A 14,489-nucleotide genomic window follows, 5' to 3' on the forward strand; every position below is an offset into this window, starting at 1 on the left:
ACGCCCGGCTGATTTTTTGATTTCTTGTAGAGATGAGGTCTCGCCTGCCCAGGCGGGTCTTGAACCCGTGGGCTCAGGCAATCCACTCACTCTATTTTCAAATGAGGCACGTGAGATTGACATCTAGGATTCAGGCTATGAAAACAATGACGGAAGGAGATAATGAAAGGGCAGATGTTCTCAGAGAGGAATACTAACCAGCAAGAAATAAGCTACCGATCCCCAAACCATCCTTTTTGTATGCATGCTATACAGCCTTAAGAGTTAGACCCAACCAGAAGGTTCTACACGGAGATTTTTCTTTGGGTGAGGATCACACTTGTGGCATAATATACTATGCAAATATTATGTTCAACACGGTCTACAACCAAGAAGGCGATGGCTGATGAACAAAATACTCTCCCGGAGAACTGTCCCTTCTACGGGCTGACCTCGGTGTCAATTGCTTTTTGATCTGCGTATGTGCAGTCCTGAGGGATCGCCAAGTTCTTCTCCAGACTCTTCAGCAGAGTATCATGCTCGGCTTCACGGATTAGGCTTTGATCCATATTTCTGGTTTTTTTCTGGCTTTTTTCATCTCTGTTCATAAAAACGTAATTTTGATGAATGGACTTGAACGTAATCAATAAATTAGGGAATTGCTTCGTTGGTTATGCTTCCACCATGAGAAGCCTGGGGGTTCCCAAATCACCCTTGCCCCCGGACTTCCACTGCTGTGCATCTATGCTATCACGACACCGTCTTCTTCCTCTAACGTCCTCCTCTTCAGCCTCTGGAACTTAAGATACCTCATGAAAAAAGTCTGCCATATATTCACGTTTTCTATGATGCTCCCTTTCCTTGCGGCTGTGGCCCTCTTGCCTAATTCAGTTCCCCCCAGATGACCCTCCTCCTTGCCGAGTGGCGATCACTTCCTCTTCCCCAGCCTTCACGACACTGAACTTGGAGTAAGGCATGTGCCCCTGTGCTCCCTTGCCCATTCCACGCCGTTTCTTCCCTCCTGACAGTGGATGCTACAGCTGCTCTGAATTCAGGTGCTAGAGGTTCTCGGCTGCATCAATCCCTGAAGGATTTCCCCAAACTGACAGAGGCTCCCTGGAATTGCCTGGGTTGTGACAAGCTCTCCTGGGTGGGGAGACGGCCCATAGTCAATGGCTGACTGATTTGAGGTGTATAAAACTGTCCCTTGGCTAGGCTCGGTGGCTTAGCCTGTCATCCCAGCAATCTGGGAGGCCAAGGCGAGAGGATTGCCTGAGCCCAGGGATTCGAGACCAGCCTGGGCAACTTGGCAAGACCGTGTCATTACAATAGATCAAAAAAGAAGCCAGGCGTGGTGGCGCATGCCTGTAGTTCCAGTTACTTGGAAGGCGGAGGCAGAAGGATCGCCTGAGCCCAGCTCGTCAAGGCTGCAGTGGCCGTGAGCATGCCACTGCACTCCAGCCCGGGTGACGGAGTGAGAATCCGACTCAAGACCAGAAAATAAAAAACTGTCCCTCAACTCACGGTGGGGCAACTCTCTGGTGCCCCAGAGTTTCCAGTGCAGCCAGGCTCAGGCTCTACCCTAGCAGAACCACATCCTTGCTTCTCCTCGCCTTCCCTTTCCTGCGTCCCCCACCTTCTCACAGGTCTCTCAGGAGCACACCCCTTCAGTAAGTCACTTACACAGCTGTCCTCATCTCAACAGCACAGCGTTCCTCTCTCAGTCTCGGCTTGGTCCCTCGTCATAAGACGGCACCATTCATCACCCTCAGCGTCACAGCCTTTCACGTGCACTCACACCACTCTCCTTTTCTTTGGTTTGTCGTTTGTCTCTTAACTGTGCACCCGAGACAGCTCTGCGTATGAGCAGATGAGCTCACGCATTTTGTCGTTTAGTGTTCTCACCTGTAACTAACAAGGCCTTTACCTCCTGGGAGAGTGCTCTGACTGGGGGAGAGCCCAGTCTTGATATTTGCAGGAGCATGGGGCAAAGCACGCTTGGAGATCCATAGGACTGTCTGACATAAGTTTTAAACCAAGGCAACAAACTGTCAAAAAAATTAAATCGATTCTATTCTCCTATCCTGACAAACACAGCTGCACCACACGCTGGAACTTAAAAGGGTGAGAGGGAGCCCCGGCTGGGCACCTCTCCTTAGCTCCAGGGACTCCTCATTGAAGGCAAACGGAAGTCCACGGAGGAGGGTACGAGTGGCACCCTCTAAGGCACCGGGCCCCAGGCAGGCCCTCACCCTCAGTGTAGGGATGGTGCTGACTAAGACATTAAAACAGCCTGTCTTTCTTTTCGGATCGGAGTCTCACTCTGTCGCCCAGGCTGGAGTGCAGTGGCACGCTCATGGCCACCACAGCCTCGACCCGCTGGGCTCAGGCGATCCTTCCGCCTCCGCCTTCCAAGACACCCTGTCTTTTTACAGTTTGCCTTGTTGGTGATGAATCCAACTTGAAGTGTGGCTCCTAGGGCCCCATTCTCCCACCCAGAAGCACTCAACTCGCAAATAAGTCCAAGCAATAACTAGAACGTCTTTGCGGAGCACATTCAATGTATGTTTCCTACCGAGACTGGTGAAATATTTTAACCCTTTACTGACCACTCTGTTGAAATACTTACATTATTTTTTGTTTCTCCATGGATTTTTTAACTTTTCGAAGTTTGTTCGCCATCTCTTGGGCTTCTTTATCAGCCTTGGGAGGCCTCTTTAGCTCCTGCTTCATCTTCAGGAAATTGCTCGCACTTTGAGCTGCGCTTTCGACACCTCCTAACTTGAACCTGGAAACAAATGAAAAGGATGTGTGCCTTGAAAATAATATTGGAAATATAACTCAAAGCCTATTTCCACTTTCCACTATTACCCTGACATATATCTGTTGGTTTTTTTTTTAATTATAAAGATGTGGGGTACAATAATTCAGGGTTAGGTATACAAACTTTGATTATGCAGGTACCCTTGTGGATGAGGTATGCCCCTCCCTCCCTTAGCCGTTTCCCTCAACTGCCAATCCCACCTTTCCCTGACAGTTTCCCACTACTGCCACTCTGTTGGGTTTTTAATATCCATCTTTATGAATTTTATTCAGAAGGTGCACACTAGGTGTACTGGATCAGCAGACTGCTTGCTAACCACTATAAAGCAAATAACAAGCTTCCCCCAACCCAGATGTTATTCCTTGGGCAATGTATTAAAATGGTCACAGACCAAATTCTCATGCTACGTGAAGAGTGAAATGTCTCTATAGAAGAAGTAAAAGCAAACATTTAATACGTTTAGAGTGCATGCATTTTCTTCGGTCGAAGGAGCACTGGACAATTCATGGAAGTTTTATTTTCCCTTCCTGGCAAAAATGCTGGGGCTGAAATAGCCAACTACACTAACCAAAACCTATTATAGCAAATCATAGGTTGGTCTGTACAGGAACATTAAAAAAATCTTGTGATTTTTGTAGATCTAGCATTAAAAGGCAACGTGCTCAGCCAGTGAAAAGGAAATAAATTGACACACTGTTGAAGTAAGGATTTAAAACATGACAGTCTATGCTACACAGCAAGAAATTTTATGTAATAGACAATAACATAACAACAGTAAACATTTATATGACACTTAAATTGTCAGACACTGTCCTAAGAGGCTGAACTATCTACTCATCTAATACACACAGCAATCCTATGAAGAAGGCACTGTTAATATCCTTATTTTACAGATAAAAACATGGAGACACGAAGAGTCTAAGTGATCTGCCCTTGAGCTCACACTTGTATGGGGCTTCCAAGCCCACGTTCTTCACCACAGCATATGTTACTTTGTTGGAATCTGACAAGAAGTGATTTTATCTTGCTACTTGATAATTTTCTCAAGAACGGATGTAATCTAGAGATTGGACCTTAGCCGGTAATATTTTATAGTGCTGTACTAAGTGCTTTCATAACTTATTTTTATTTAATTCGCAACCCAGCCCTATGTACTATTACTTTTTGGCTCATTTAGCAAAGGAGGAAACTAAGGCTCAAAATCATGACGTAGCTAATGGCACAGAGGTAGGATCCCGGGTTGGGCCTGGGTGTGAAGTGTGTGCCCTTAAGCACACTCTGGTATTGCCCCCAAACACGAAACATGCTCCACACATTTGGCTTTTCCAAGAACCAGACTGAAGAAGGATGATGGGAATACCACGATTTGAAAAGCTCTCAGAGGTACAACTTGAGTCCAGACAAATCTTTCAGATATCTTGGTGATCTGGGGCTACTAAGGACTAAATCAAACTGTATTAAGACCAAGGTTTTTCACAGCTTGTTTTGTGGAGAACCCAGGATTCCATAGAAACGTGCCAAGCTTCAACTCAAGTAGAATCAAACCTTCAATGTTTTGTGAAATATTTTACTTTTGAAAAATGTTAAGTATGTGAGGGAGTTCAGAACAAGCTACCCCAAAATATGCCACTCTGGCATATTAACTATTTTGAGTAGAAGGCACTTGAAAAACAGCAGGTGCAAGAAGATCACTCTGACTTCTCTTTTTCCTGAAAGTCAGAGATTAAACATCTGTGTAAAAGATGTTCTCCTCATGTTAGAAGGAGACTAACATTCTTATCTTCAAGGACGGGAAGTTAGGGTCAAGGGAAATTATACAAACAAACCTTATTAAACTAACCCTTATCTTCCTAGTCATGTCTCCACCCAATTAGCTACCCTAATCCCTTTTGTTATATTTGCGCAATTTACCACTGCTTGTTCACTTCAGTACATAAGTGTTCAGCTCTAATTGCATCTACGGTTTTCACATTCTTATGTAGGCTTCTGCAGCACTTAAAACTTAATTCTCAGGCCCAGCTGGAACCCCCTAAGGGAGTGGAGGTAAAATGTTGCCTCTCCTACATGTGTATGAGTATATGAATCATAAATAGTTATTTTTGAATTTCTATTTTGCAGTTAGGTTTTCAGAAATACCCCAGGGTCACAGACTTGTTTTTGTTTCTAATTAAAATCTATAGCTATGCTGGAAAGTAAAGTAGGTGAGCTCTATGACTTTTGGGCAGTATAGATATTTATTTTCTTTGTCCCAGTAACAAGAGTAAAAGGAGTAATTTTACTGCAATTTCCAAAATTTTCAAACACAAACTTACGTTCATCTATCATCATTATTTTAGATATATACTACCAATGATGATTCAATCCTATATGCCTGTTTACACAGGAAGTAGTTACATTAAATTTCACCACCTGAGCAAAACCTTGGCTCCATTTATTTTAGATTCCATGGCGTATGTGTATTTTAAAATTATCTAAAGTAAATAAAGTATTCTCCTTGAATCCCACATTATGCTATTAAGGTTAATCCAAGATATAGAGTGTTATCCAGTTAATAAATACTTTGTTGTAACTATCAAAATAGGAATATTCCATTCAATTTTAAGCCATGTTATACCATAATATATACAATTTAACAAGACAGCAGTGCCTCTAGGTCATAATTCTCATTACTGTAAATTAAATATAATAAAATGCCCTGTCAATGTAAGGATATTTTTATTTAATGTGGGTTACTTGTGTGCATATACAGTTATTTGGCAAAGAACTTAGATATATACTGAAAATTAATAAGACCTAAAAAATATAATTCAAAGAAAACAAAAGCAAAGTAATAAATTAAATAAAGAAGGCAATTTGTAATAGCATAATTGAAAACATTTTATAAGACTTGAACTAGAAAGTCATATTTTTAAAATAAAACATCAAGCCGGGCTCGGTGGCTCAGCCTGTAATCCCGCACCTTTGGGAGGCTGAGGTGAGTGGATTGCCTGAGCCCGCGGGTTCGAGACCCGCCTGGGCAGCAAGACCTCATCTCTACAATAAATCAAAAAATCAGCCGGGTGTGGTAGCGCATGCCTATAATTCCGGCTACTCGGAAGGCTGAGGCGGAAGGATCGCCGGAACCCAGCAGGCAAGGCTGCGGTGGCCGGGAGCGGCCACTGCACTACAGTCTGGGCGACAGAGTGAGACTCCAACTCAAAAAAATAAAAAAATAAAAATAAATAAAAATAAATAAATAAAATAAAATAAAACATCTTCGAGCCAGGCTTGGTGGCTCAGTCTGTAATCCCGCGCCTTTGGGAGGCTGAGGTGAGTGGATTGCCTGAGACCGCGGGTTCGAGACCCGCCTGGGCAGCGAGACCTCATCTCTACAATAAGTTAAAAAAAAACAGCTGGGTGTGGTAGCGCATGCCTGTAATTCCGGCTACTCGGAAGGCTGAGGCGGAAGGATCGCCGGAGCCCAGCAGGTCGAGGCTGTGGTGGCCGGGAGCGGCCACTGCACTCCAGTCTGGGTGACAGAGTGAGACTCCAAATCAAAAAAAAAAAAATAAATAAATAAAATAAAACATCTTCATTTAAATAACCAATGGGCACCAGAAATAGCAATGAATACTAAATTACTACAGTAAAGTTTATATAATCCTCCTCACCTTAAAGTAATGAGTATAATACAATTGAAGCCAAAACAAATGAACTTAAATAACTTACAAAAAAAACAGTGCAGGCAACTTCTCCATTTTCCTTAGCTTTTCAACGAGAAGTGGGAACATTTGAATCATATTTTCTGAACTAAAATCTGGTTTAGGACTAAGATTCTTCAGTACCATTTTGGCCTGCAGTAGAATAAAAAACATTTTGTTCAGTTCTGCATAGGTAAGAAAGGAATTACTTCTTTTGGCTAAAATATCTTAATCATTGTCTAGTCTATTTTTTTGTGTTTTTTAAAAATAGTCCCATGAAATAATATTATAAAGCTATGCATAGAATCATCAAACAAACATACAAGTCAACACACTACAGAGCAAAAATTTAGCAGTAATGTATACACACACATATACAGTTTTTTAAGGCAATACAAATCACTTAGGAAGAGAGGTACTACTCAGCAAACAATGTTGGGTCCCCTTTGGCAAGAGGGGAAGTGTGAATCAGCTTCTTTTTGGATCATGAAAAAAAAAATCACCTCCAAACACAAATTTTCAAGATTTTTAAATAGCTGGAAGAAGATGTAACTTATTTATGTTTCTGAATGGGAGGAGATTAAGGTAAAATGGGGGAAGGGAAATGAGAGAATTTAATATATGTCACTCCAAAAAATCAAAAACCTCGATTTGAGACAACAAACCAAACTTCAAAACAGAAAGACCATCAAATTACTAAAATTAATATGCATAATCTCTATGATTCCAGGTTAATGTTTTAATACACAAATAGTTCCTACAACTTGAAGTAAAAATCATAAAAGAAAAAGTTCCAAATTAAAAAAAAAGTGGAGTAAAACATTCTTCTCAGCTAGTATTACTGCCAGGGTATGAACAATACCATCACTAAGGATAGGGAACCTATTCTTGTCTGTTAGCACCACTTGGGTAGCCTCTGCCACATATTTCAAGAGACACCGAGGATAAGACAAAGAGCCATTTCCTTTCCCTCCTTTGATTTGACTTCAGAATCACTAGATTTCATGTTCAACTTAAAATTCTAAAATAAAAGTTGACGATAAAAGACAGAAAATGGTATTAACTGAATGATATAACTCAAGAAAACAATAAAAATATAGAGTATTTTGCCAAAAACATGTGTGAAAATTACCTGTTCTATGTTGCCATTTTTAGTCCAACTTGCCAATTCTGCCTTTAAGCTCTCTTCATATTTTCTGACATCCAACTTTTTAATGACTAATTTGTTGTGAAAATGAGTAAAGTTCTCTGGGCACAGTTCCTTGCAAACAAACATCACAAAATTAAATAAAATCATGCAAGAAAACTCAAAGTTGTTTCTCAATTATGCCTCATTGACAGCATTACAAGCTTTTTGAGGGTACAGACGGCTGAACTTCTTTTAACCTCCTCATAACTTCTAACACATGAAACTATTAGGATGGGTGAACTTTTCAAAGGATAGTACGCAAAGAAAAGAAAGTAGGAGATGAAAACAGACAGCTATTAGTACATACAGGAAGGAAGCCAGAATGATAAAAAAAGGGGAATATGAATCCAAAGTGCAAATAGAAGACTAAAATAGTATAGTATTCCAACAGTTGAAAAGATACATATTTTCAGGAATTAAAATAAAACACAATTTAAAACATTAAAAAGAAACACAAAATATTAGGAAAAGGATGTATGAGAAGGGAAGTTTTAGTTCGCATCCACTAATAATTTTTAAAAAGCAGATGCAAGTGATTAGAAAGGGTGAGGGTGAACAACAATGTTATCATCCTCTAAAAATGTCAATTCCATGATTATTACTTACCTGGGCCCGGGGCCAACTTTTCCAAACTTGACACATGGTGTCGTAAAGCTGGATGCTTTCTCGAGGTGAAAGGGCAAGATCTGGCGGGAATCCGTACCTTTCAATCTATGTTTAAAATAAAATTGAACCTTTTAACATTTCTTTTATTTTATCTTATGTCTTATTATTTGCCGTATAGCCATTGTCATAAACCCAAAAAACACTGAAAACCATTAAACTAGAGTTCCAAGACAGAGATGGAATCAGTTGGAGTGTGTAAATCTCCACATAAATGAGTCGGTACAGGGATGAATATGCAGACAAGTGTGCTGGCAAATCGATATGAGAGTGTCTGACTGAGTAGGGACACAGGAACAGTGGCCTGAGATCTCCTGCTGAGGCAGTGGCCCTGCACAGCCACTCAGACCCCAGAATGCTTCATGGTCTGGAGGCAGGCACCAACTCTGCCACCCTGCCTGAAAAAAAGTGGCAAAAATCACTCCCTGCTGCTACCATTGGCCACCACAGCCTTCGGCACCAGATTGGACACTGGCAACAGGGACCACAGAAAAAAAAACACATGAGAGGAACTGGTTGCTGAGCCCCAGCTGAAATGCAAAGACGTCCCCATTGTATTTGTCTTGGTAACCAGGTGGAGACAGGCTCTGGCCTGCACACATGAACAGCAGAGCTTCCCCCTAAGACTGAGGGGTGACTTCAGTACCTCTCTGAAGCTGATCACTACAAACCCAAGGAGGATCTCCCACGAGCAATATCCCCTGAGGGACAGGCCCACTGAAGAAACCCAGGTGTCCCATCCCCCTTCTGAAGCATCTGTGCTCTACAGCTGCCACTGGAGATGAAAAAACCAGCCTGCAGCACTTGTGAATCTTAGCACTCCTCAACACATCTTATTCAAATCTCAAGGCTGCAAAAGGACAGCACAACTTTCCACCCACAACCCAGTTGAAAATCAAACAAATCCAGAGGCTTTACCAAAGGAAGAATAGTAGTAGATTGAGCAAAAAGAAGTGAAAGCTACTCCACTTTTCACTGAGCAATGGAAGTAAAGAAAAGAGAAGAATCCACCACAAATGAAGAGAAATCAACAAAGAAACACAGGCATCCCACAAAGTCCCAAAAGGATAGTGCACAAGAATACAGACTTTAGAATCCAACCAGTGAAGAGTGCCCAGATCTATTGGTCTCAGACCAGAAATGCAGAGATCAAGGAATGGTTTGAAAAGTTGAATAAGAACCAAGAAAGACAAGATGAAAACATGAAATAATTAATTACTGAGCTGCAAGCTGTGAATAATACAGTAAATGAAATAAATAATAAACTGACAAGCAAGGAAAGTAGAATTAACCAGGCAGAAGAAAGAATCTCAGAGCTTGAAGATCAAAATATGGAACAAACTCAATCTGTTAAAAACATAGAAAAGAAGCTTAAAAGACAGAATAAAGCCTTCAAGAGATGTGTGATTATATTAAGAGACCAAACTTATGCCTGACTGGTATCCTTGAAGCACAGAAAAAGAATGAGAGCAGCTTGAAACAAACATTCCACGAGGTCATAAAAGAAAACTTCCTGCATCTCATTAGAGATGCAACCATTCAAACACAAGAGATTCAGAGAACCCCTGCAAGGCATCAATTGAGAAGACCTACTCCTAGACACATAGTAATTCACTTACACAAAGTAGGTATAAAAGAAAAATTCCTAAAGGCAGCGAGAAGAAAGGTCAAACTACATACTGAGAAGATAAATTAGAATAGCAGCAAATTTACATTACAGGCTAGAAGAGACTGGAGCCCAATCTTCAAAGTTCTCAAAGATAAACAATTCTTTTTTTTTTTAATAATTAATCAGTATTTTTATTATAGTTTTGTGGGGTACAGTTAAGGGTTAGGTGTACAATTACGTTTCATTCAGATACCCTGTTGATAAGAGGTGTTTTCCCAGCCCCAGACAGATATTTGCTACTGTTAATCCCATCCCCCTCCCCCCCATAGTTTCCCAGTACCATCAGTCATTTTCTTATAGTATTACATTGGATGTTCAAGGTCCATTATATGAGTGAGAACATGTGATATTCTGATCTTTGTTTCTGTGAGAGATCACTCAGTATGATAGACTCTGGTTCCTTCCAGGTTGCTGCGAAATTCATGATTTTGTTCTTTTTTATGGTTGCGTAGTATTCCATCGTGTATATGTACCACATTTTTTTATCCAGTCCTCTTTTGATGGGCAGCATGGTTGTTTCCAGTTTGTGGTTTTATGATTAGGTCTTTGATCCATTTACAGTAAATTTTTGAGTATGGTGATAGGTAGTTCTGTTTCAATCTTCTGTATGTGATCAGCCAATTTTCCCAGCACCATTTACTGAATAAAGTGGTTGTTGGTGTAGGTTTTGTCAAAGATGAGTTGGTTGAGAAATTGAGACTTTGCTTCAGGAATCTCTATACTGTTCCATTGATCTGTATGCCTGTACTTGTACAATACCAGGTTATTTTGATTACTGTAGCCTTAGAGTAAAGTTTGAAGCCTGAAAGTGTGATACCTCCTGCTTTGTTTCTTTTGTTAAGGATTGTTTTGGCCATTTGTGGTCATTTGTGTTTCCATATGAATTTCTGTATTGTCATTTCCAGGTCTTAGAAGAATGATATTGGTAATTTAATGGGTATTGCATTGAATCTGTAGATTGCCTTTAGTAGGATGGACATCTACACTGTTGGTGAGAATGCAAACTAGTGTAACCTCTTTGGAAGATAGTGTGGTGATTTCAGAAGGAACTAAAAATTGACCTTCCATATGACCTAGCAATTCCCTTATTGGGAATATACCTGGAGGAACTCAAATCATTCTACAAAAAAGATAAATGTACATGTATGTTTGTTGCAGCTCTATTCACAATAGCAAAAACAGGGAACCGACCATGCTGCCCATCAAAGCTGGACTGGATAAAAAATGTGGTACATATACAAAGTGGAATATTATGCAGCCATAAAGAAGGGCAAAATTATGAATGTGGCAGCAAATTGGATGGATTTAGAGTCAGTCATACTCGGGGGTCTATCACAGAAACAAAGAAGAAAGTACCATATGTTCTCACTCATAAGTGGACCGTAAACAATTATAAAACTATAAGAAGGCGATTGTCAGTAGTAGGAAACTGTCAGGGTGGGAAACTGTGGGGGTGGGATTGGCAGTTGAGGAAAGCTGCTGGGGAGGGAGGGGCACACCTCATCAACAAGGGTATCTGCATAATCAACGTTTGTATACCTAACCCTGAATTGTATCCCACATCTTTAAAATAAAAATTAAAAAATAAAAAATATTTTTAGAAGAAATTGTGCATAAGAATGACAGATAAATATGTCTAAATGTGATTCCAATCCAATCACTTGCAATTTAAAATCACATGGCCATATTACCATAGTATGTAACCATTTATTTAACAAAATATCTTAATAAACTGTTTTGAGTGTAAATGGCAGAGAAGAAACAAAGTACTGACTAAATGAACAGGAGTTTGGGGGGAAGTGGAAATTAGAGAAGTGGAGGAAAGTCAAGAAGAGAGAGGTTGAGCAACATTGTTGGGAGAGAGGCTGCAGAGGAATAAGTAGTTAATTAGATCAAGAATTCAGTGGACACATGAAATTATAAAGAGGGATGACCTTGGGAATGGAAGCACCCAGGTGTTTACAGACATCTTGAGGAAATTTGGATATGAGATTGAAGTTGAGCCAATTTTATGACTATATCAGGAGATAAAGTGAACTGAGCTGATTTTTGTTATACTTAAAATTCAGTCTCTGATAAATAACTTATCAGAACCGTAAATATGTGTAGAAAAATAAACAAATTATAGAATGGTCAAATTATGTTTTCCAGGCAGAGTTTGGGTTGAATTTCAGATTCTTCTCTAGAACTGCCTTGGGTGGTTTGGTGGGTAATTTATGAAAAAGTGTTCTAATTGATGATATTTTCTTTTTGTTTTTCCTATTTTTAAATTGTGGCATACAATTCAAGGTTTGGTATACAAATATTCATTGTGCAGATACCCTTATTGATGGGGTGTGCCTCTTCTTCCCCAGGCAGACATCGACTACTGTCAATCCCAACTCCGCACCTCCCCACCCTGCAGTTTCCTGCTACTTTCAATCTTTTTTCTTATAGTAATACGGTAGTTGTTCAAAGACCACTTATGAGTGAGAACATGTGGTACTCAGCTCTTTGATTCTGTGAAAGATCACTCAGTATTATAGACTCTAATTCTATGCAGGTTGCTGTGAAGTTCATGATTTTGTTCTTCTTTATGGCTCAGTAAGATTCCATTGGGTATATGTACCACTTTTTAATTTAATTTAATATAATTTAATTTTTTCTTTTTTTGACTTTTAATTTTTTTATTTTAAAGATGTGGGGTACAATTCAGGGTTAGGTATACACATGTTCATTATGCAGGTACTCTTGTTGAATAGGTGTGCCCCCTTCCACTGGCAGATCCCCACTACTGCCAATTCCTTTCTTACAGTATTGTGACAATTTTTCAATGTCCACTTATGAGTGAGAACATATGGTACTCTATCCTTTGTTTCTGTAATAGATCACTGAGTATGATCAACTCTAAGTCCACCCAAGTTGCTGTGATGTTCATAATTTTGTCCTTCTTTATGGCTGCGCAATATTCCACTGTGTATATGTACCACATTTTTTTATCCAATCCAGCTTCGATGGGCAGCATGGTTGGTTCCATGTTTTTGTCATTGTGAATAGAGCTATAACAAACATGTGTGTGTAGGTATTTTTTTTGTAGAATGATTTTAGTTCCTCCGAGTATATCCCATTAGGGGGATTGTTGGGTCATATGGTCAATTTCTAGTTCTTTCATAAATCACCACACTTTCTTCCAAAGAGGTTGCACTAACTTGCATTTCTGCTAGCAGTGTAGAAGTATTCCTTTTTCTCAGCATCCTTGCCAGCATCTGTTGTTGTTTTATTAATAATGGCCATTCTTACTGGGGTTAGGTGATATCTTAATGTGGTTTTGATTTGCATTTATCTGATGATTGGTGAGGCTGAGCACTTTTTCATATGTCTATTGGCTGCCCATATATCTTCTTTTGAGAAGCGTCTATCCATGTCTTTTGCCCACTTTTTAATGGGGCTGTTTGTTTGTTTGTTTGTTTCCTTTCAGTGCGTCTGAGTTCCTTGTAGATCCTAGATGTTAGGCTTTGGTCAGATATACCGTTGGCAATTTTTTTCCCCATTCTGTGGTCTGGCTGTCTCCCCACTCTCTTGATGGTTTCTTTTGCTTTGCAGAAGCCTGTCAGTTTGATGAGGTCCCGCTTGTCTATATTATCTCTTATGGCATGGGCACTTGGGGTTTTGATCAGGAATCAGTTGCCAGTTCCAATTTCCATAAGGATGTCTCTTGCATTTTCTAAGATTCGTATAGTTTGAGGTTTTACTTTTAGGTCTTTGATCCATTTAGAGTTAATTTGTGTGTATGGTGATAGGTAGGGGTCCTGTTTCAATCTTTTGCATGTGATCAGCCAGTTCAGAAACCCATATTTCTTGGCACTTTTTCTTATTTATCAAACATTAATATCTTAATTTTTAACAGTGACCAGCTTATGGTTCTCCATCTCATTGTATCTTTGAGGTTGTAGGAACGAACTTACAACACTTATCGACATTCATATCCAGTGCTGCCTACCTTATGACTCCAGTCTGCCAATCAAAGGAGCAGAATATGTGTATGGATTTTCCATATTCACATTAGTGCTGTTTAACACAGATTCATAGCACTGCAGTGGCATATGAGGCAAAACATGTATTCAGTTCATGTGTCTTAGGATGGAAGAGGTCTTTGTCCATCTTCTTTGAGCTTGCTCTGCTGGGCTTAGCTAGGTGGCTTCATTCCAGGCTATGGTGACTGTAGTAAAGTGGCTCTGCTCGACATGCCTCTGGTTTTCCTCTTGTGATCAGCAGGCTAGCCAGCATAGGTTCTGAAGGAGAAGTATAGTGGGCCCCTTTTTATTTATTATTTTTATTTTTAGAGACAGGGTATCACTCTGCTGCCCAGGCTGAAGTGCAGTGGCATGATCAAACTTTGCTGCAGCCTCAGTCTCCTGGGTTCAAACAATCCTCCCACCTCAGTCTCCCAAGTAGATGAGACTACAGGCATGCACAACCATACTTGGCTAATTTATTTTTATTTTT

The 14,489-nt window shown here is 40.2% G+C and overlaps 1 protein-coding gene across 1 annotated transcript in view; it reads right to left on the reverse strand.

Moving 5' to 3' along the window:
- LOC103267431 (probable ATP-dependent RNA helicase DDX60) overlaps positions 1–13,963 on the reverse strand; it is a 42,735-nt gene extending 28,772 nt beyond the window's left edge. Inside the window, 6 exon segments of the mRNA XM_008065025.1 lie at positions 432–579; positions 2,609–2,767; positions 6,512–6,636; positions 7,616–7,744; positions 8,279–8,383; positions 13,868–13,963. Coding sequence (XP_008063216.1) covers positions 432–579; positions 2,609–2,767; positions 6,512–6,636; positions 7,616–7,744; positions 8,279–8,383; positions 13,868–13,963 — 762 coding nt within the window.
- Positions 13,964–14,489: the final 526 nt, after the last annotated feature.

The sequence above is a fragment of the Carlito syrichta genome, unplaced genomic scaffold, assembly GCF_000164805.1.
Source record: "Carlito syrichta isolate Samal-C Ts95f unplaced genomic scaffold, Tarsius_syrichta-2.0.1 Scaffold308134, whole genome shotgun sequence".
NCBI lineage: Eukaryota > Metazoa > Chordata > Mammalia > Primates > Tarsiidae > Carlito > Carlito syrichta.